Source organism: Mobula birostris, chromosome 8, assembly GCF_030028105.1.
Source record: "Mobula birostris isolate sMobBir1 chromosome 8, sMobBir1.hap1, whole genome shotgun sequence".
NCBI classification, from domain to species: Eukaryota; Metazoa; Chordata; class Chondrichthyes; order Myliobatiformes; family Myliobatidae; genus Mobula; species Mobula birostris.
Window position 1 is genome coordinate 101,857,177 of NC_092377.1, and position 23,911 is coordinate 101,881,087.

The 23,911-nt window shown below is 42.9% G+C and overlaps 1 protein-coding gene across 2 annotated transcripts in view; it reads left to right on the forward strand.

Annotated features, from left to right (window-relative positions):
• The window catches only part of LOC140201545 (mitogen-activated protein kinase kinase kinase 21-like), a 155,980-nt gene extending 133,922 nt beyond the window's left edge, over positions 1 to 22,058 (forward strand). For both annotated transcript variants that reach the window (XM_072265824.1, XM_072265826.1), the window contains 4 exons: positions 198 to 351; positions 3,026 to 3,126; positions 5,932 to 6,678; positions 11,133 to 22,058. In XM_072265824.1, the coding sequence (XP_072121925.1) occupies positions 198 to 351; positions 3,026 to 3,126; positions 5,932 to 6,678; positions 11,133 to 11,554 (1,424 nt within the window). In that variant the 3' untranslated portion in view covers positions 11,555 to 22,058. The remainder of the gene's footprint in view (positions 1 to 197; positions 352 to 3,025; positions 3,127 to 5,931; positions 6,679 to 11,132) is intronic.
• Positions 22,059 to 23,911: the final 1,853 nt, after the last annotated feature.

Here is a 23,911-nt window from a genome sequence, read left to right on the forward strand (position 1 = left end):
CCTCTCCCCCTCCCTCTCCCTCTCCCTCTCCCTCTCTCTCTCTCTCTCTCTCCCTCCCTCCCTCCCTCCCTCCCTCCATTTTTGGTTTAAACTTCAGACCACTTCTGGAACCATCGAGCGGGGTGGGGTGTATATTTGCCTTCCCTTGAATTACTTGGAATGGTTTTCAAGTTTCTGATCTATTGTGTACTGTATAGTTACCCTTGATGAGAGCAATAGGACCTGGGGTAAAAGCACAGTCTATCGTCAAGAAGATTATGATGAAGAAGTGCAGAAAGCATGCAAGAAGAAAGGGCGGACGTGGGGTCCTAGTTCTATGCAAACCAAGGAGCGTGCCAGTTGTGAGGAAAGGTGAGTGCTGAGAGATGAGTTTCCCCTGCTTGCTGGTGTTGTCGAGCCTGGTATCACTCCTCCAGCATCTGTCAGTGAAGTTAGTCTGAGGGTATCTACAACAATCAGCTGGCAAGCTCAGCGGTTCATGGTGGGGAAGGACTTGCGGACGTTTTGGGTTGAAATCCTGCATTATTCCTTATTCTATTCCCCACCCCCACCTCACCCCCAAGCATGCGGCATGAGGCACTGAGTTTATCCAACTAATTGTTGCCTCAGTTTCCAGTCACTTGTCTCCACAGACCATTTTGTTTCTGCTTGAACCCACTTCTAATTTGATGTTCATGCAGTTTTAGGAATTGTGATCATGAAATGGGAACCTGTGCTGAAGTAATCCCTGCCCCACCTCCTTTCTCAACTGAATACTTCACTGTTCCCTTTTGTCTCCCCTGCTCCCTGCATACCTTCCCACCACACTCTATCCATCCTAACATTCACTCCAACTTCTCCAAATCCACTTAAAGTTATCATCTCCAACCTCACTTTTACTAAGCTTCATTCATTGTTGGGGGAGAATTGTTGTGTAGCTTCCAAGTTCAGCTGACCACCTTGAAGTAGCGCTGAGCTCTGGTCAGAATGGCCACTGGGGAAAGGGTCCAGAGGACATCTGTGAAACACTTCCAGCACACAAAGATGGGAAGGGAGGAGACTGTTAATCTAATGAAGACTCTGTATTTTAACAGTTTACAAAATATGTAGAACTGTAGAGTGAATGAATACGGAGTGCCCCGTAACCAATTAGCAGTAAGTATGGGTTCCTGACCCACAGACCAGGAGACAAAAGAGCAGAATTAGGCCATTCAGCCCATCAAGTCTGCTCCACCATTCGATCATAGCCAATCAATGTTCTCTCTCAACCCCCATTCTTCTGACTTCTCCCCTTTACCTGATTTGAGTGTACTCTATATTACACTGACCTATTTATTATAAATTACTATGATTGCACATTGCACATTTAGACAGATTTTTACTCCTCATGTATGCGAAGGATGTAAGAAATAAAGTTAATTCAATTCAATAACCTTTGACACCTGTTCTAATTAAGAACCTATCAACCTGCTCTTTAAATATACCCAGCAACACACATAAAAGTTGCTGGTGAACGCAGCAGGCCAGGCAGCATCTCTAGGAAGAGGTGCAGTCGACGTTTCAGGCGGAGACCCTTCGTCAGGACTAACTGAAGGAAGAGTTAGTAAGGGATTTGAAAGTTGGAGGGGGGAGGGGGAGATCCAAAATGATGGGAGAGGACAGGAGGGGAAGGGATGGAGCCAAGAGCTGAACAGGTGATAGGCAAAAGGGATACGAGAGGATCATGGGATAGGAGGTCTGGGCAAGTGGTATAGTGAGAGGGACAGAGGGAGAAAAAGGAGAGTGAGAGAAAGAACGTGTGTATAAAAATAAGTAACAGATGGGGTACGAGGGGGAGGTGGGGCATTAGCGGAAGTTAGAGAAGTCGATGTTCATGCCATCAGGTTGGAGGCTACCCAGACGGAATATAAGGTGTTGTTCCTCCAACCTGAGTGTGGCTTCATCTTTACAGTAGAGGAGGCCGTGGATAGACATGTCAGAATGGGAATGGGATGTGGAATTAAAATGTGTGGCCACTGGGAGATCCTGCTTTCTCTGGCGGACAGAGCATAGGTGTTCAGCAAAGCGGTCTCCCAGTCTGCGTCAGGTCTCGCCGATATATAAAAAGGCCACATCGGGAGCACCGGACGCAGTATATCACCCCAGCCGACTCACAGATGAAGTGTTGCCTCACCTGGAAGGACTGTTTGGGGCCCTGAATGGTGGTAAGGGAGGAATTGTAAGGGCATGTGTAGCACTTGTTCCACTTACACGGATAAGTGCCAGGAGGGAGATCAGTGGGGAGGGATGGGGGGGGGGAATGAATGGACAAGGGAGTCGTGTAGGGAGCAATCCCTGCGGAATGCAGAGGGGGGGGAGGGAAAGATGTGCTTAGTGGTGGGATCCCATTGGAGGTGGCGGAAGTTACGGAGAATAATATGTTGGACCCGGAGGCTGATGGGGTGGTAGGTGAGGACCAGGGGAACCCTATTCCTAGTGGGGTGGCGGGGAGAATGGAGTGAGAGCAGATGTACGTGAAATGGGGGAGATGCGTTTAAGAGCAGAGTTGATAGTGGAGGAAGGGAAGCCCCTTTCTTTAAAAAAGGAAGACATCTCCCTCGTCCTAGAATGAAAAGCCTCATCCTGAGAGCAGATGCGGCGGAGACGGAGGAGAGGGTCCAGAGGTGATTTATGAGAATGATCCTGGGAGTGAAATGGTTAATGTATGAGGAGTGTTTGATACACCCTCTGCAGTTTAGAAGAATGAGGGGAGCATCTCATTGAAACCCACTGAATATTAAAAAGCCTAGATAGATTGGACATGGAGAGGCTGTTTCCAATAGTGGGAGAGTCTAGGGGCAGAAGGCACAGCCTCAAAAGTTCTCTTCATGGAGAGTGCTAAACGACAACACCTCTAGCAGATCATGTTCTCTAAGCCTGTGTAATTGTCTTGTGTTCTCTAGATGCGATCAGACATGGAAGCTTTAACATTTTTGAGTGTACCTTTAATCTTTAAAGATAAAACAGAGCGACAATAAAACAAGATGATATTTGTTTTGAACATTAGGACAAGGCCTTTGTCAGATGGGAATAATCCATGGTCTACCAGCTTACTGAAGTCTCCAACTTTACCTCTGACCTCCGTTTTTGCAAATGTTGCAGACCAGGGTAAGAATTTTCCCTATGATGTGAATTGGTAATTTTTATACACAACAGATGAAGGTTGACACACAGTTAAACCAGTGACATTAACAAAGGGTATTTGACTTAGTGACATAGTGATGGTTTTCATTCAAACCCCACAAGTCGTGCATTGTGCAGGGATGTCAAGGTTACCTAGTGTTTAATTCACACCCTGAATTAAGTTTATTTCCAAGCAAGGTTAAAAGAAATATTAAGGATTTAAAGGTAAGCTTTATTGTCACAAGTACATCAAAACATCTAGTGAAATATCTTGTTCGTGATGGTGGTATTTATATGTTTCAAGATGCTGTATTTGGTATTAGTGCACCTGGACCAAGGAATAAATCGCACAAGATTCCCTGCTGCTGTTGGTAATTGCATGGTTACTGGCCTTTGACGCCCTTTTCCATATCGCCGCAAGGCCATTTTTGACATCTGAACCTCAATATTGGTACTCGGTTGTCTGTTTTTGAGATATGTACAAGGACCAGTCTCTCCATCACCTCTAGTCAAATTGTTCAAGTTTGACTACCATGCTCCAGAAACACCAAACCCACCAAGAATGTAATTGGAAGCAAATGTGAACCTTATGGCCTCTTGACCCTGTTCATCCTTGACCATCAGATCATGACTGGTCTGATGTGTTTGTGATCTGATTATAACTAAGAGCCACAACTTGCACCAAAGTCCAACCTCTTCATTACCTCTTGTCAACTTAGCCATGTTTGACTACCACAGTTCAGAAACACCATGTGATCTGATTATTACTGATAGCCACAATCCTTGATCTTCTCAAACATTCTTTTTCAGTCATAAATGTATTTATGACTCTCTACACACATTTCCCTGGAGTAGTAAATTCCGAAGATTCTTACCTCTCCTAAGAAAAGGAATTTCTCAGTTATACAAGGAATCTTGATAAGAATATAAGAACCAACAGCAGGAGTGGCCGTCTGACCCATCGAGCCCACTCCGCCATCCAATAAGAAAGCAAGGACTAGGAGCAGGAGTCAGTCATCCAGCCCATCGAGCCTGCTCCGCCATTCAATAAGAATGCAAGGGACCAGGAGCAGGAGTCGGCTGTCAGGTCTGCTCCACCATTTAATGAAATCATGGCTGATCCCGCCGTGGACTCGGTTCCACCTAGCTGCCTTTTTCCCTATAACCCTGAATTCCCCTGCTGTGCAAAAATCTACCTCACTGTGTCTTAACTGTATTTACTGAGGTAGCCTTTATGCTTACCTGGGCAGAGAATTCCACAGATTTGCTGCTCTCTGGAAAAGCCGTCTCTATTCAGACTGAATTACTAAAGTGGAGAATGTTTCTGTGTTTTTCTTTACATTATTTTTTAATATGAGACTATGTGTAGATTTTGACCTCTGGTCTGGGGTCTGTTAAAGCTAGTGTAACACACACAAAAAGCTGGGGGAACTCAGCAGGTTAGGTAGCATCGAAGGAGAGGAATAAACAGTCAAGGTTTTGGGCTGAGACCTTTCATCAGGACTGGAAAGGAAAGGGGAAGAAGCCAGAATAAGATGGGGGGAAGTGAAGGTGTAATAGTGGTGGCTGAGAGGTGAAGCTAAGTGAGGGGGAAGCTGAGTGGGTGGATGGGGGGGGGAGGGGAAGGGATGAAGTTAGAATTGGGGAAGTGATGGGTGGAAAAGGTAAGGACTGAAGAAGAAAGAATCTGATAGTTGAGGAGAGTGAACATTGGAAGAAAGGGCAGGAGCAGGGGCACCAGAAGGAGGTGATAGGCAGGTAAGCAGAGAAGGATAGATACTGTTACAGCTAATGCAAAGGTGCTGGACAATGTGGTCCCCTAATCTATGTCGAGTTTCACCAATGTTGATGAGGCCATACCAGGAGCACTGTATGTAGTAGGTGACCCTGACAGACTCACAATGAAGTGTTGCCTCACCTGTAAGGACTGTTTAGGGCCCTGAATGGAGGTAAGGAAGGAGCTGAATGGGCAGATGTAGCATTTCAGTCACATGCAGTGATATGTGCCAGAAAGGAGATCAGGGGAGAGGGGCAAAGAGACAAGGGAGTCACTGAGACCACGATTCCTGTGGAAAATGGAGTGGGGCTGGTGGGGAGGTAAAGGTGTGTTTAGTGGTGGGATCCCATCAAAGATGGCTGAATTTGAATGCAGAAGCTAGTGGGGTGCTAGGTAAAGACAAGAGGGACTCACCCTTTTATGACTGTGGGAAGATGGGGTGAGGGAGGATGTCTTGGAAATGGAAGAGATGCAGCTGAAGGCACCATCAATGGCAGAAGAAGGGAAATCCAGTTCTTTCAAGAAGTAGGACATCTCAGATCTTCTAGAATGAAAAGCCTCAGCCTGAAAATAGATGCAGTGGAGACGCGAGATCTGAGAAAAGGAAATGGCATTTTTATTAGTGACAGGGTGAGAAGTGGCTCAGTCAACATAGCTGTGAGAGGCAGTAGGTTTATAAAAATCAATGAACAATGTCTCCAGAGCTGGGGGCACAGATCGAGAAAGGAGAGGGAGGGATCAGAGATGTTTAATGATTTGGAACTGCTGTTTCCTGAGACCTGGATTCCAGCTGCAGACTACAAAGCTATCAGTATAGATGAAAATTAATTCTTTTTTAAGACTACTTGCCTTTATCAAATAGTTTCCTCCCACATTCCAAAGGCATACTCTGTGTTTCGATATACATGTGACAAATAAAGTTAATCTGTAATCTTTATCAGCATTCTATTCATAGGTTTCTTTTGTTTGCAAATATGTACTGTTACTGAAACATGTAATTCTCTTACCAACAGGGATTGCATCTGAACAGAATCAAGCTGTTGAAGACTATGAGAATCGACCAAAGCAGTCCAAATTACCTAATCAGGTGTATATTGATCTACCTCTTCGTAAAGATCAGGGAGAGGGAGATGGGGGCAGCGAGAGCCAGGAAGAGATGACGACGACACCTATTAGCTCGACCAACAGCACCCCACAGGTCACTCCTACAAATAGCCTGAAGAGATTCGTTCAGAGGAAGAAAACTGACATGGTTCTGTACGGCTGTGCTGTGCTGCTGGCCTCCGTGGCCCTGGGCTTCGATGTCCGGGAAGTGAATAAGTCAGAGGAAATTGAAGTCAAGGAGGAGAAGAAGAAGAAGGAGGGACTCTTTCAGAGAACCAGCAGGTTCCGCAGAAGCACAAGTCCCCCGAACAGGACAGCCTCCAGGAAGGATGAGGCCAACATCCCCTCACTGAACTCACCTGCTGTCAATCTCTTGTCGATGTCTTCCATTTCTGAATGTAACTCCACCAGGTCCTTGCTCAGGTCAGACAGCGAGGATGCATCCATTTTTAGTGCAGCACTTGCTCCTTCCGCCACCATCCACAAAACAGAATTCTTGACCGACAATCCTTCAAACAATTCTGTCAATGGGACACACAAGACTCTGGAAAGGTCACCTGTGTGGGACACTGAGAGTTTGAAAGAGTCTAGTCCAGTGCCTAGAGAGGCAGCTGTTAAATCCACTGGCCAGTTGCCACCAGAAGGAAGCCCAACCAGTAAGTTTCTTAATTATAGGCCACGTGTCAACCGGGTATCTTGTTCAGTGTCCAGTTTAGGGAGGATGCATCAAGAGTCAGAGTGGATCTATTTTAAACAGGAATTTAAACGTGTCATTCTATTTCCATTCCACTATTGTGTCTGACTGGAAGTCACAGTGCTGCTTTCAAAGGGGAATTGCAAAGATTTCCCCATCTATTTCAGTAGAGCTCCACCATAGTTAGAGATTGGTAAATTGGTTTATTATTGTCACATGCTGAGGTGAAAAACTTATCTTGCATGCCATCTATATAGATCATTTCGTCACATCAGTTGAGGTAGTACAAGGAAAAAGAACATCCGATGGAATTGATGGTTTTGTGGCCAACTTATGGATGCTACAAAAATAACTGGAAGAGCAGGCAGTGTTGACAAAGCAGTAAGTCTGCAGAAGGATTTGAACTGAGTGAGAGAATGGGCAAAGAAGAGAGAGAGATGGGTCACAGTGTAGAAAAGTGCAAGGAAAAAACGCATAAACTATTTTCTAAACAGGGAGAAACTTCAGAAATCAGGTGCAAAATGACTTGGAAGTCTCTGTGCAGGAGTCCCTCAAGGTTAATTTGCAGGTTGTGTCTGTAGTAAGGAAGGCAAATGCAATGTTAGCATTCATTTCGAGAAACAAGAATATAAGAGCAAGGATGTGATGCTGAGTCTATATAAAGCACTGATCTGTTCTCAGCTGGAATATTGTGAGCAGTTTTGGGCCCCAAACCTAAGAAAAGATGTGCTGACATTGGAGAAGATCCAGCATTATACCTGCCCCTACACCACCTCCCTCACTACATTCAGGGCCCTCAACGATCCTTCCAGGTGAGACCACACTTCACCTGTGGGTGTATTGGGGTCATGTACTGTGTCCGGTGCTCCCGGTGTGGCCTCTTGTATATCGGTGAGACCTGGCGTAGATTGGGAGACCGCTTTGCCGAGAACCTATGCTCCATCTGCCAGAAAAAGTGAGATCTCCCGGTGGCCACCCAATTTAATTCCACTTCGCATTTCCATTCCAAATATGTCTATCCGTGGCCGTGATGAGGCCATGCTCAAGTTGAAGGAACAACACCTTATATTTCATTTGGGTAGACTCCAACCTAATGGCATCAACATAGATTTCTCAATCTTCCAGTAATGCCCCCCACTCCCCTTCACCATGCCCCATTCCTTTTTCCCTCTCTCACCTTATCTCCTTGCCTGCCCATTACCACCCCCTGGTGCTTGTTCCCCTTTACTTTCTTTCATGGCCTTCTGTCCTCTCCTATCAGACCCCCCCTTCTCCAGCCCTGTATATCTTTCACCAGTCAACAACCCAGCTCTTTGCTTCACCCATCCCCCTCTCAGTTTCACTTACCACCTTATGTTTCTCCCTCCCATTCCCTTACCTTTTACATCTTTTTTTCTTCAGTCCAGCTGGAAGGTCTCAGCCCAAAATGTCGACTGTACTCTTTTCCAAAGATGCCACCTGGCCTGGGGGGTTCCTCCAGCATTTTGTGTGTGTTGGAGCAGATCCAAAGGAGATTTATGAGATGGATCCTGCGAATGAAAGAAGAATGAAGGAGGATATCATTGAAATCTATCGAATATTGAAAAACCTAGATAGAGTGAACATGCAGAGAATGTTTTCATTGGTGGGAGAGTCCAGGACCAGAGGGCACAGCCTCAGAATAGGAGGATGTCTCTTTAGAACAGAAATGAGGGGAAATTTCTTTAGCTAAAAGGTGATTAATCTGTCGAGTTCATTGCCACAGATGGCTGTGGAGGCCAAATCATTGGGTGTATTTAAGTGGAGTTTGATAGGTTCTCGATTAGTAAAGGTATCAGAGGTTATGGGGAGAAGGCAGAAGATCAAGTGGCAGAGCAGAGTTGATGGGCTGAATAGTCTTAATTCCGATCCTACCTGATAATAATGCAGAACAGTGTTACATTTACAGAGAAAGTCCAGTGCAAGTAGTCAGTAAGATGCCAGGGCCATGCTGAAGTAGATGGTGAGCTCAGGAGTCCATCTTTTCATATTAAGGGCTCAGTAGTCTCATAACAGTGGGATAGAAGCTGTACCTTATACATAATGGGAGTGTGGGGGAAGAGTACATGTTTGGGAGGGGGGGTCTTCGATTATGTTGGCTGTTCTGATGAGGGCAGTGAGAGGTGTAGACAGTCCATGGAGTAGAGGCTGGTTTCATGATTTGTCGAGCCGTGTCCACATCTCTTTGCAGTTTCATTTGGTCACGGGCAGCACAGTTGCTGCACTAACCCGTGATGTGTCTGGATACAGTGCTTTCCCTGAGAGTATGGAAACAGGTCTTTCATCACATCTGGTCACGGCAACAAGATGACCATCCATGCTAGTCTCATTTGCCAACATTTGGCCCATTGCCTTACAAACCTTTCCTATCCATGTACCTGTCCAACTGTCTTTTAAAAGTTGTTATTGTTTCAGCCACTTCGTCTGGCAGCTTGTTCCACATAAGTGCCACGCTCTTGTTTGGTGAGGAGATCCATCAATTTCCTACTTCATCTGTCTCCTCACCTTAAACCCATGCCCTCTAGTTCTTGTTTTCTCAACTGGTGGGGTATAAAAGGCCGAGCACATTCACTGTATCTGTGCCCCTCATAGAACCTGGTTTAAAAGCTTGCTGCTCTTGACTGGAGAACATTTTTTCAAAACAAGGAAACCGTGGTTTTGAGACAGTAACCACCAGTGCAAAGAAGGCAGTGAATATTGAGTTAGCGAGACGGGCAGTGATATCTACTGAGGGCTACATGAGGGAGGTGGCTGGAAATCAAGGGGTGTTGTTGCTGAGGGGGACAACCTTAAGCTTCAGGATGACATTGATATGGCCCAGGAGTGCAGTGGTTAGAGTAACCATTTACGGAGCCAGTCTGTAAGACTAAGGTTTGATTCCCATTGTTGTCTGTAAAGGATTTGTATGTTCTCCCTGAGACCATGTAGGTTTCCTCCCACATTCCAAAGACATACTGGTTAGGATTTGTAAATCGTGGGCATGCTACGTTGGCACTGGAAACAAATTCTTGTTCCAATACTTACATGTTCTTAATTTTGGAAGGATGAGAATGGGGGTGTGGGGGGGATCTCATTGAAACGTATCGAATGTTGAAAGGCCTTGATAGAGTGAATGTTTCCTATGATAGGGCAGTCTTAAGACCAGAGGACATAGCCTCAGGATAGAGGGACGTCCATTTAAAATGGAGATAAAGTATTTCTTTAGCCAGGGAGTGGTGTATCTGTGGAATTCGTTGCCACAGGCAGTGTGGAAGTCAAGTATATTAAGGCAAAGGTTGATAGATTCTTGATTGGTCAGGGCATGGGAGAAAGTAGGAGACTGGAGCTGAGAGGGAAATGGATCAGCCATGATGAAATGGCGGAGCAGACGCAATGGGCCAAATGGCCTAATTCTGCTCCTGTATCTTATGGTCTTACATTGTAAGTCACCGTGAGGCATAAAAGGACTGAGGTTGTTTCAATGGGGTTAGTATAGGTAGGCAGGTAAATTGGGAAAACCCAGTTAGTGCTGGGTCTCGAGAGAGAGAATTTGTGGAATGCCTACAAGTAGGCTTTTTAGAGCTTGTGGCATTTCTGGATTGGTTGCGATGTAATGATCCAGATTTGATTAGGAAGCTTAAGGTAAAGGAACCTTTAGCAGGCAGTGATCATTATATGATAGAATTCACCCTGCAGTTTGAAAAGGAGATGCTAAAAATCAGATGTATCAGTATTACAGTGGAGTAAAGGGAATTACAGAGGCCAAAGCCGATCGGAGGGGTTGTCCCATTGTTCGGTTAGTGTTGCTGTGGCAGCGTGGCTCAAAGGGCTGGAAGGGCCTATTCCACAATGCAGCTCTAAATATAAGTAAATAAATAGATGGGCTGAAGGGCCTGTTTCTGTGTCACATGACTCTTGCAACTCTAATTATCTTTGGTTAATATTACATGTGAAACAGTATTTGGAAGGTGGTAGGGGTGTGCTTGAGTGTGTAGTACAACCCTGATTGTAGACGACTTGTTCATTGGCCAGTTAAGTGTCAGCACTGCAATTTTACATTGTGTCAGCTTGGACTAGGTGTAGATGCTGGACGGTAGAATTATTTGCATTTAAGACATGTTTACTTTGTAGCATCTTTTTTCAGGTGGTTGTAAAACTGTTAGTGGCAGACACAGGATGCTGGAGGAACTCGGCAGGTCAAGTAGCATCTAGAGAGGAGAATAGACAGTTGACCTGTATCCCTTCATCAGGACTCATAAAGGCTCTCGGCGTGAAACGTCAACTGTTTATTCATTTCCATAGATGCTGCCTGACCTGCTGAGTTCCTTCAGCGTTTTGTATATGTTGCTCTAGATTTTCAGCATCTGCAGAATCTCTTGTGTTGATGTACTGATGCTTGCTTTTAAATATTTCTTTTAGCTAATGGAGTTGCTGATGTCAGTCGATGCAGAGAGTCTGAGTTCCCGCGTCTTCCAGACCCCAAGTCCCTGTACCCAGCGTCTGCGAGGAGAAGGACTCCCAAAAGGGATGTGCCGCCTGAGAGACCAAACAACGGGGACGCTGTACCCAGGCCACGGCCATCCCTGCCCCAAATCAGAACGGACCCCTGGCAGTTTGTGTCTCACTCGCTCATCCAGAAAGACTCCCCAGATGCCACAGTGCCTACATTGGACGCACTCCTCGCTGCTGAGCGATGCCCCAGTTTGCCTTTCGGTGCCTGTTCTCTACTTGACATGGATGTTGAAGGCCAGTGCCAGGATGGCACAGTTCCCCTGTGCAGGGGCGAGTCCCAGCCCAGCAGACCCAGTGACTTCGAACTGGAGAGAGAGTTCATGTTTTAGCACTCACTGCCTTGCAGATGGGACTGTGCCTCGTTCCTTTACTTGCAAGAGCAATTTCATGAATGCGTTGAACCTTGTTTGGAAAGAAAAAAATGTGAACAGAATGTATATTTTGTTTTCTCGGCATTTTTCTATTGTAGACCCTTCTGCTCCCACCTAATCACAGCAGATGTTGGTTGCCAACTGGTGGCTTGGCTCCTTTCATTAACACCCCACTTTCAGGTCGTGAATCTGAGCTGGATGTGATCTCGGGTAAACTGATACACGAGTACTTATCCCTGCTCTGGCTGTCGGATTTGAGTAAAGGAGGATCAACTCACTCAATGTGAGAGTGGAAGAACAGTTTTACACTAGCCCGTGATATTTTGCACTTTGAATATCAAAATTTAATCTGTACTCATTTTGGGCAGCCTCCATATTTATAGTGAGGGTTTAGACTTGACCAGTTTGCATTGCACCATGACCATGAAGATACCTGGGGTGCATCCTCTTGCTGTCTTAAAATCTAATTCTGTTTAGTAGAGTTTAAGCTATAAGTAGAGGCAATCTCCCTGTTATTTGTTCACTGGCTCTGGTTGTTGGCCGATCACATTGCTCTTAAGCATCGGTGAGGGAGGTTGGGTGGTCGCATACAGGCCTGACCAGTTAAGGGTGGCAAATGTTCACAAGGCTGACAAGATGGGCTTTTATGACAATCTGGTAGTTTCTCAGTCAATATTATTATCTGCAGTAGTTAAGTTTATTGAGTGACTTGAATTCGTATTCCCTGCTGTTGTACTGGGTACCAGTCCAGAAACAACATCTCTGCTACCACACCACAAGTGTCTCCTCAAATGCTCAGGAGTTTTAGTGCTATGCAAGTTCAGTAAAATGATCATTCATTATCCTTTACCAACTAAATGTGCTCCAGATTTGTGTGTAAAGGAGTGACATGCAGACACATAGTCCCGGAGTATCTCCCTGATTAAGCTGATCTTGCGCAGAGGTAATGGTTATTGTTGCTGCAGTTGTCTGTAGCACCAGATGCTGTGCCAATCTATTCACCCAGTGGTGGGCCTTGACAGAATTGAACTGGGAAATGTGCTCGCTCTCATATTGCTATCTGCTGAGACCCTGAACAGAACTCTGGAAACTTGGGCAACGGGATGTATTTGTAACTACCTGCCACTGAGGAAACAAGTACCTTTCCAGAAAAGATTTTCCAAGCTTGAGAGGAAAAACTTGAGGAAACAAAGGGGATATTTCCTGTTGTTCTCTCACAGGGATACGTTGATCATTGTACAGAGCAAACTCGACCACATAGAAAAAGAATCAAGATCTTGCCACTTGAATGTGGTCTTGATGTGCAATTATTTCTCAGTTTGCAACCTCTCCTAGTGATTTCAGAGGGCTACCTTTCAAATTTCTTATCTCTGCGATCAATAGCTTACTACTTGTAGGAGTTAAATTTCAGAAAGTTGTGCCCAAGAATGCCGCTAAGGACTTTATCTTTTAAAAATTATGCTGAATACTGCTCAAACACTGGAAATAGTTGAACAACTGTTTATGGAGCTTCCTTGATTTTCTTAGAGAGGGGTAAAAAAAATCATTGCTCGGGCTTTCTGAAAAGCTTATTGAGCATGAGTTGGTTTCCACTTGCCTGCTGCCTTATTTATTAATGTATCTTTTCAGCTGCGTTGGCTTGGTAAGCATTTTTTAAATCAAAACAAATCTGCTGCTAGTTCTCACCATTTGTGACAAGCCTTTGAGAAAAAAAAATCTGTGAAGTGTATTCATTATGCTGAAGATGTGACTTTTACAGATCTATCGACGGTTTTAAACACTGATTTATTTCTAGCTGTCATAGAGTTTGACTTTTTAAAAAATATGTTCTGAATTGTACTGCAGGGTCCTCAATGCATTCCAATACCCATTGGCCTTGCTACTTATTATAGATGCTTCCAGGATGCAATTAACTACCACACCTCAATCAATTAAGGCTGCAAACCTTCATGTTTTGTGATACTCACGTTAATGTGAAACAGTTTGGATATCACAACTGGCTAATTTATTAGTAAATATGACATTCCACAGGACACGAAAAGCCAGAATTAGTATTTGAAGTTTAGTATTATCGATTTCTGTACACTGATTTTTTTTTAAAGTACTAGATCTGTAAGATCAAAAAATTCTGGGGTATTGTACTTCAAAATGCATATATTACTCTGTTTTTTAAGTTGTGGTTGGGACTAGCATAGGGCTTTTATATCACGGCAGCGCAGCCTGGGAGTCCATATGCAGTTGAAGCCACTGACAGTTTACTAATCGGCCATCGTTTCCTTTTACTTTCTGATGTGATTCCATTATTCCTGCAGCTATCCTCAGTTGGTGCAGCCTGTCCATGTTTGGGTGATGTTTGGTGCTAGAGCTCCAGAGAGGGTATAGTCTTCAATAGCAGCTGGGTATAAGGGGCAAGGTTTCTCATGTTAAATGGGAAATGTTCCGGGGGAGAGAACTGTATCCCTGCTGATTTTGCCTTTTTGTTATGTACCAGCAGTCATTTACAGCCAGAGTATTATTAAAGGGATTCAGATAATGTTTTAAAGGGTGTATTTTTCACAGTTGGAGAATGTCGTATTGTTTTAATCTGTCTGGTAATTAAACTAATATAGAAACGGTTCCACTTTAAGACCTATAATTCAACTGATTCATCTTGTCAGTGTTAACATGTATTTTAAGATCTAGCTACATTTTTGTCACATAACTGGATGTCGGAATATCACCACCTTTTTACCTCTGTTCAAATACAAGTAGTTTGTTTTGGAAGCTTAATTATTGTACATTCAGTGTGACTGATTCTTATCCTTGCTACTCAAATCATACGATATACTTGTGCATTGATTTTTTTTGGTAAAATACGTAAGCTACTGTACCACTTTATAAATCATCTGTCAAAGGTCTTTTCACTGGAAGATGCTGCTTTATATATTTGTTTAGTTGTATTTTTACTGCAGTTTGAGACTTTGAATAATATTTATGTAAAATCTTAGGTATTAAATAAGAACATGTTTTATATTTTGCCAAGCAGGCTTGGTCCATGTCAAGTCCCAGGAAAGGATGATGGTAGTTCTATTCGGGAATCTTGATGTCAGGGTACTTGTGTTGCTCAGTTTTGTTTCCCTCTTCAATGTACAGTACCTATGGTTCAAAAATCCTTAATAAACATTAAAAAAGAAATCGTTATTTTGATTTCACAATCATGTCTTGTAAAAACAGTAATTGCAGAAACCAGTTCCCTTTGAACATCTTAATTTTAAAACACAGCAGTTTTTGGAAATGAAGCTTGATCAGTGCCAGGATTTACATGAGGTAAAACAATCTCTTCCCTTCTGATGCATGCCATAAATTATGGAAGCATACCTAAGCTTATAGACCCCTTAGGCAGATTCATTTAATTAGATCACAGCCGATCTGCGGTTCCAATAATTTGTTGACTAATAAAACTGATTAAAGGAGAACTTAAGAGAAATTTGGAAGGTACGAGGATGGGAGGGGTATGGAGCCTATGGTCTGGGTGCAGAGACTGGGCAAATTAATAGTTCAGCATGGATTAGATGGGCTGACAGGCCTGTTTCTATGCTGTAGTGACTAAAACATCATCTGAAATACCTCTCTATTAATGGTCTGTCAAAATTAACTTGATCCCTATCCTTCCAGTGCTTCTGGGTTGAAAATGACATACCGATTTCTTGCTCCCCTACCCTCCCAGAGCCTTGCTCTGATTTTAAGATGTAATACAGTGGGTGCAGAATTTAATGTTAATTGTCTAAATCTATAAATAAGTAGTATAAAGTAAATAATGAATAACTCTGCAGTGTCCATTTTAAATTCCGTTCCCCCTTGGTAATTTTAATAAAAGTATTCTTTCCGCTTCAGCATAATAATTTTAGCTCAGTTTTGAAGTGGGCTTCTGTCACTGCGTGAGAGAACATTGGGTGTGGATATAAATGTTTAATCCTTGTTGTGTTAATTGCACATACATTTGGTGGCCACTTTATTAGCTACCGCCTGTGCCTATTCTGCTGAGATAGCCCATCCACTTCAACATTCAATGTGCTGTGTGGTCAGAAGTGGTCTTCTACCCATAGAACTGCTACTCACTGGATATTTGTTGTATTTCGCACCATTCTCTGTAAACTCTAGACTGTTGCGCGTGAAATCCCAGATCAGCCGTTTCTGAGATACTCAAACCACCCTGTGTGGCACCAACAATCATTGCATGGTCAAAGATCATATTTCTTCCCCATTCTGATATTTAGTGTAAATGACATGTGAACCTCAAGGCCATGTCTTTTATGCAGAGAGTCGTTGCCACATTATAGACTGAATAGATATCTGCATTAATGAGCAGGTGTACTTAATAAAGTGGCCACTGAGGGTAGGTAAGATGCCCATGAACTTTATACCCCAGTGAGAGGTGGTGCATACGTGAGACTACTTAGATGTTTAATACTTGAATAATTTTCTTTCTCCATCAGAGAACGGTACAGCACAAAAACAGGCCCTTTGGAAACTAGTCTGTAGCAAGCCTAGTCCCATCAACCTGCACTATACCCCTCTCATCCATGTACCTATCTGAATTTGAAATCGAACCCACATGCACCACTTGCGCTGGCAGCCTGTTCCAATCAAAGGTCCAATAAATTTCTATCTATTCCCTCGCCTCCAATCAAGGCAAGGACATTATAGCTATTCTATCAATATTTTCATTACACATGTTCAGTTAAAATATATTATCACAATAAGGAATCCTTATGCCAAGTCTGTGCTCAGCTTTCAAGTTGGATGATAAATGAGAAGTTTGGTTTGTGGCTTAAAAAAAATAAGGACCTTCCTCAATTCTCCACTCTGACCTTTCACTTCTTACCCCTGGGTCCCCTCCTCCTTCCCTTTCTCCTATTGTCTATTCTCCCCTCCTATCAGATTCCTCCTTCTCCAGCCCTTGACCTTTCCCACCCACCTGGCTTCACCTATCATCTTCCAGCTGTTCTCCTTCCTCTCCCCTGCCTTTTTACTCTGGCACCTTCCCCCTTCCTTCTCAGACCTGAAACCTGAGATGTTGACTGTTCACACATCTCCATAAATGCTGCCTGAGCAGCTGAGTCCCTCCAGCTTATTGTGTGTGGCTCTGGTTTTCCAGCATCTGCTAAATCTCTTGTTTTTTATGACATTATCCCATTGACAGCAGGAGTAAAAAAATATTATTCTACTGCAAACATTTTGAATCTTGGACCTGGTATTGACTTGTAGATGCTGGATAGAGGAAAGCAGGTTCAAGCATACAGTGGCATGCAAAAGTTTGGGTACCCCTGGTCAAAATTTCTGTTACTGTGAATAGTTAAGTGAGTAGAAGATGAACTGATCTCCAAAAGTCATAAAGATGAAACATTCTTTTCAACATTTTAAGCAAGATTAGTGTATTATTTTTGTTTTGTACAATTTTAGAGCGAAAAAGGGAAGGAGCACCATCCGAAGGTTTGGGCACCCCAAGAGATTTGAGCTCTCAGATAACTTTTACCAAGATCTCAGACCTTAATTAATTTGTTAGGGCTATGGCTTGTTCACAATCATCGTTAGGAAATGCCAGGTGATGCAAATTTCAAAGCTTTATAAATACCCTGATGCCTCAAACCTTGTCCCAACAATCAGCAGCCATAGGCTCCTCTAAGCAGCTGCATAGCACTCTGAAAATTAAAATAAATGATGCCCACAAAGCAGAAGAAGGCTATAAGGAGATAGCAAAGCGTTTTCAGGTAGGTCAAGTTGAGATCTGGAAGACCAAGAAAACTTTGAGAGAACTGCTCATAGGATTGCTAGAAAGGCAAATCAAACCCCCCGTTTGACTGCAAAAGACCTTCAGGAAGATTTATCAGACTCTGGAGTGGTGGTGCACTGTCCTACTGTGCAGCGCCACCTGCACAAATATGACCTTTATGGAAGAGTCATCAGAAGAAAACCTTTACTGCATCCTCACCGCAAAATTCTGCATCAAATGTTTGCAAAGGAACATCTAAACAAGCCTGATGCATTTTGGAAAATTACCTATGGACTGATGAAGTTAAAATAGAACTTTTTGGCAAAGGTATGTTTGGAGAAAAGGTGCAGAATTTCATGAAAAGAACACCTCTCCAACTGTTAAGCACGGGGGTGGATCGGTCATGCTTTGGGCTTGTGTTGCAGCCAGAGGCACGGGGAACATTTCACTGGTAGAGGGAAGAATGAATTCAATTAAATACCAGCAAATTCTGGAAGCAAACATCACACCGTCTGTATTAAAAAAAAAGCTGAAGGTGAAAAGAGGATGGCTTCTACAACAGGATAATGATCCTAAACACACCTCAAAATCCACAATGGACTACCTCAAGAGGCGCAAGCTGAAGGTTTTGCCATGGCCCTCACAATCCCCTGACTTAAACATTATAAAAAATCTGTGGATAGATCTCAGAGCAGTGCATGCAAGATGGCCCAACAATGTCACAGAACATAGAAGCCTTTTGCAAGGGAGAATAGGCGAAAATCCCCCTAACAAGAATTGAAAGACTCTTAGCTGGCTACAGAAAGCGTTTACAAGCTGTAAGTACTGATCATGCAGGGTGCCCAAACTTTTGCTTCGGGCCCTTTTCCTTTTTTGTTATTTTGAAACCGTAAAAGATGTAAATAAAAAAAGTTATCTTACTTAAAATATTAAAGAAATGTGTCATCTTTAACTTTATGCCTTTTGGAAATCAGGTCTTCTTTTACTTGCTTAGCTATTCACAGTAACAGAGATTTTGACTAGGAGTGCCCAAACTTTTGCATGCCACTGTGTTTTCGCCTTCCAAATTAGACAATCATGGCAAACTGAAATTGTTAATTTTATTCTGCACTCTCAATAGTAATGATCAAGGGAAAGCCATAACCACAGTAGACTAGTCACTCACTGCATCCATGCCAATACATAAAATGGCTTTAATCCAGTTTACCATCATTCATCCTTGAATCTTGTAGGTTACAGAAGCTCAGATACTAAATGCATCATGGATCCAGCATACCACTGCGAAGTGAGTTCTGAACGCTGTCCAATCCTTAGGTAAACAATGATTTCCTCCTAACTATTGACTGCATCTAGTTATTGACCTCCGATAGGGAAAGGATTCACTCTGGCTGGGATGTTTATAATTTTGCCACTTCAATTAAACCTCCTCCTGGACTCCTTTGTTCCAGAGAAAATAACCACAGCCTAGACCACTCAATTTTTCTCCCTTACCTAAAATTCTTCAGCCCTGGCAGTATCTTTGTAAATCTGATCTTAAAAATGTGTCCAGCTGTAACATAACTGCCGGAGACTGCTTCTATCCCAATGAGACATTAAGTTTGATTGTATCCATTTTGAACAGTACACAGATTTTGTAAACATTCTTGTCACTGAAGTGACTTGAGATATTTCTTTAAAACTAACTTATTACCAGAGGCCTAGTAATGTTTCATACTCTGCAAAGTGTGCCTCATAACTACAGCAACGCCCACAGTTCAAAGAACTTCATCCTAAAAAGAATGTGCAAGCCATCACATAGATTCACCTCCACTTTTTCTGTCTCCTTTCTTTAAACAGCTGATTCCCTAACATGCCCACTCATAATCAGCAATTGGTTAATTACAATTGGAAGCTTGATTGATTGGATAGCGTCATGGTTAGTACGATGCTATTATAGCTTGGGACGTTGAAGTTCAGAGTTCGTTTCCGTCGCCATCTGTTAAAAGCTTGTATGTTCTTACTGTGAGCTTATGAGTTTTCTCCAGCTGCTCCAGTTTCCTCCCACAGTCCAAAGACGTACCAGTTAGTAGGTTAATTGCTCATTGTAAATTGTCCCTTATTTAGGCCTACTCTAGGGGGTTGCTGGGTGGTGAGGTTTGAAGGGCAGAAGGACCTGTTCTGAGCTGGATCTCCTAATAAATAAATAATTTTGAAAACCTGGTCTATTATGCAATGGTATCTGGGTAAATCCCTCCTCAGAGTGCATTAGTGTAATGCAGTTTTATAGTTATTGTTTTGAAATTAGCAGTGTGGCTAGATAGTCTAATTCCTTTCAAGCTGCATTGATAACAAGCAATCCCTTAGCAGCATCTATTATTAATAGTGATATGAAACCTATTTAAGCAACTTGAATCATATCTGATTTATGCATATAGAATTTGGCCCCTAATTTATCCAACCTTTCATTAGATCCATCCACTAAGTGTAAATCTATGACCCACTGAGGGAGACAGCATCTTTTCTACAGGGGTAGTGCTATGCACAACTAAAACTTGGACCTATAGCTTACCCCCTGTTAAATTATTGTTTTTTTTAGATCAGAGTTGAGGAATTTCTTCAGCCAGAGAGCGATGAACCTGTGGAATTCATTGCCACAGATAGCTAGGAAGGCCAAGTCAGTGAGTATATTTAAAGCAGAGATTGATTTGTAAGGGCATCAAAGATTACAAGGAGAAGACAGGAGAGTGGGGTTGAGAAGAATAATAAATTAGCCATGACCGGAGCAGACTCAATCAGCCGAAGGGCCTAATTCTGTTCCTATGCCTTATTTATGATTCTTTTCTGAACAATAAACAGTCTCAACCACCCTTTTGATTTCTCCTTTCTATCCAGAAATGTGTGACTAACTTTAGGGAAAACCTTGCATCTTTCCATAACAAAATGGAGAATACAAGTCTTCAGGTAGGCTCTTTAATTTCTCGTCCCTGCTACCTTTTAAAGAAAATAAAAGATAGAACTGGACAGGCCATTCAGCTCTTGATATGCTGATCTTGATGGCAATTGATATGAAATGACCTCCTGTGTATCATCCATTTTCCTCCAGTACTGGTGTGTCTCTTAAACTTCGGGGTGGTACTGTATCGTAGAGCAACGCTACTGGTCACATGGATGTAATTGGGTGGCACACGCTCATTTGACCGGAAGAGCCTGTTACCATGTTGTATCTCAATCAAATAAAATAGAATGCCTGCTTCCAGAACTTACCCCTATTCCAGGCACCTACCACTCAGTTTAAAAAAAACTTTCCACTCACGTCACCTTTAAACTTCCCTCCTGTAACCTTAAAAACGTATACTCTGGTGTGACATTTCTACCCCAGGCAAAAGGTTCTGATTTTCTACTCTCTGTATGCCTCTCATAATATTACATAGATTTAATCTCATAATATTAAATTTCATACAATGACTAAGCATTATTATGGCTAATATGAGGTTAGGGTGTTGGGAGGAAAGTATAGCAGAGCATGTAAAGGGCAGATTTTATTTTGACAGAGTGGTAGGTGCATGGAACATGCTGCCAGGGCTGGTGGTAGATGCAGATTCATTAGGGACATTTAAGAGACTCTTAGATAAGCAGATGGATGATAGAAAAATGGAGGGCTATGTGGGAGGGAAGGGTTTGATTGATCTTAGAGTAGGTTAAAAGCTCGGCACAATACTGTGGGCCAAGGGGGCTGTACAGTGCTGTACTGTTCAAATAAAGAATGCCCCTTCAGCAGGAATTACTCATTTGCTAATTGCTAACATCAGTTTTCCTTCTACTTCCTCATCCGATATGCCGATTAAACTTAATGCTGAGTAAACAAAAATTTTACAGAATTAAAGTATTAATTATGCCAGTTTTCATTTCCACAGAAACTGTCAAACTGCTCCGGGTGTTTGTCCTTCCTGGTGTAGGACTGTTACGTGAAAGTCTGATGCATAAATCACCTTATTTCTGTGCCTTAAGGTCTATTTTAACAGTGGGTCAGAGCAAAGAGCCAGCAAATGTTGGAATGGATTGAAACCTTCCACAAAGTTTTGATGACCGTAATCCTAATAAATAGACCAAACTTTAGAATATACTCTTTTGACTCTTTTTTTGACACTGTATCTGCCGCCATATTGTGTGCACGTTCTAACCAAGTTAAAACTTCACATTCCAAAAATGTTAAGATGCTGAAATAGCAAAAACAACCTGTAAAGTATTTTGGTTGAACAATCTGTGACGTCTGGGTTATAAATCACTCATTATAAAACCTTGGTGTGGTCAAGATACCTGTGTATGTTTTACCTGAAAAAGGGAAGCTGTTTAAATGATGTGGGGAATATTATGTCTCAATTGGATCCTGTAAACCGACATGGAGTGGATGTAATTGGGCAGTGTGCTCTGATTGTCAGTTTTACTTGTGCTGTGGGTCAGGGGTGGCCAGGTTCCAGCTTGAATCACACGTGCTGCCTGGAAGTGAATGTGAACACTGACGGTACAAATTGACAACGTGATGTAGGTACTACTGAATATTACTCCTGTAGTTATAATTTTTTTTTTAATTTTGTATTTGACACTCAGTACTGTCAAAGAAAAGTAATCACTGGATCACTTTCTATTTGTATGTGATAATTTTGCTGGCTGGCTCTCTTGGCCAACATCAGATGTATATCAGTTTTAATAAAACCCCAATTTTTCAGTAAACTTCTGTTTGCTGTGTTTCTCTGTTGGAAATGTGGGAAATTTAACCGAGCCAGTACATGGGATGCTCCCACAAGCAGCAATGTGGGAGATAATTGTGTTTAATGATAGGAATAAATATTATCCCAGGATTGAATGCAGATGAGTAGAATTTTTAATTGATTCATGACAAGTGGAACAGACAAAAGGGCATTGTGTTAAAGCCTTACCGTTAAATGTGGCTTGCTCGCTTTAGAAGGAAATTAATTTGTTCATGATGGCTGTTGGCTAGTCAGAACAGAGCTGTGTAGGCCCCTCAGCCCACAATGTTGTGCCAACCTTTTAACCTACACCAAGATCAATCTTCCCCTTCCTTCTCACATAGCCCTCCATTTCTTCCTTTAGCTACGTGCCTACCTAAATGCCCCTAATGTATCTGCTCCACCACCACCCCAGGCAGAGCCTTCCATGCACACACCACACTGCTGAAAAGAAATAATTCTCCTGTGACATAGCACCTCCTTCCATATACCTTAAGCAGGCCCTCTCGCATTAGCCATTACTGCTCTGGGGGAAATGCCTGTGACTATCCACTATCTATGCTTATTGTCTTATACTCTCATCAAGTCACAGCTCATCTTCAAAGTAAAATATATTATTAGAGTACATACACGTCACCACATACAACCCCAAGATTCTATTTTCTGCAGGCATACTTAGCAAATCTATAGAACAGTAATTAAACAGGATGAATGGAAGTGAAGATATAAATAAATAAATAGCAATAAATAATGAGCATGAAATAACAAGATAAAAGTGTCCTTAAAATGGGAACACCAGAAGTAGAATGAGTGTAGTTATCCCCTTTTGTTCAAGAGCCTGATGGTTGAGGGGTAGTAACTGTACTTGAACCTGGTGGTGTGAATCCTGAGGCTCCTATACCTTCTACCTGCTGGCAATAGCGAGAAGAGAGCATTGGCCTGGGAGGTGAGGATCTTTGATGACAGATGCTGCTTTTCTACAGTAACATTTTATATAGATGTGCTCAATGGTTAGGAGAGTTTTAACCTATGAATACTCGGCTGAACCCACTACGTTTTGTATGATTTTCCGTTCAAAGGCATAGGTGTTTCCATATCAGGCCCTAATGCAGCCAGCACTTTCCACTACACATCTCTAGAAGTTAGCCAAAGTTTTTGATGACATGCTGAATCTCCACAGGCTCCCAAGGAAGTGGAGGTGCTGTTATATTTATATGATGGATCCAGGTCAGGTCGTCTGAGATGGTGATACCCAGGAATTTTAAGTTACTGACCCTCTCCACCTCTGATGACTGGCTCATGGACCTCAGGTTTCCCTCTCTTGCAGCCTACAACTAGTTCACTGGTCTTGTTGACATTGAGTGAGAAGTTGCTGTTGTAACACCACTCAGCCATGTTTTCAATCTCCCTCCCGTGTGCTGATTCATCACCCCCTTTGATACAGCCCACAACAGTGGTGTCATCAGCAAACTTGTATATGGTGTTGGAACCAAACTTAACCACACAGTCTTAGGCATAGAGTGAGTAGAGCAGGGGGGCTAAGCACACATCCCTGTGGCACTCCTGTGCTGATGGAGTTTGTGAAGGAAATGTTTTTGGCAATCCAAATTGACTGGGGTCTACAAGTGAGGAAATCCAGGATCCAGTTGTGTGTGTGTGTGTGTGTGTGTGTGTGTGTGTGTGTGTGTGTGTGTGTGTGTGTGTGTGTGTGTGGGGGGGGGGGGGGCGGGGGGGGGGGTGCACAGAATATCTTCCTTCCCCCTAAAGAGGGAGGATCATTCTAACTTTCCTCAGAAGACAGGCCTTCTAATTCAGAGCATCCTGGTGAATCCCCTC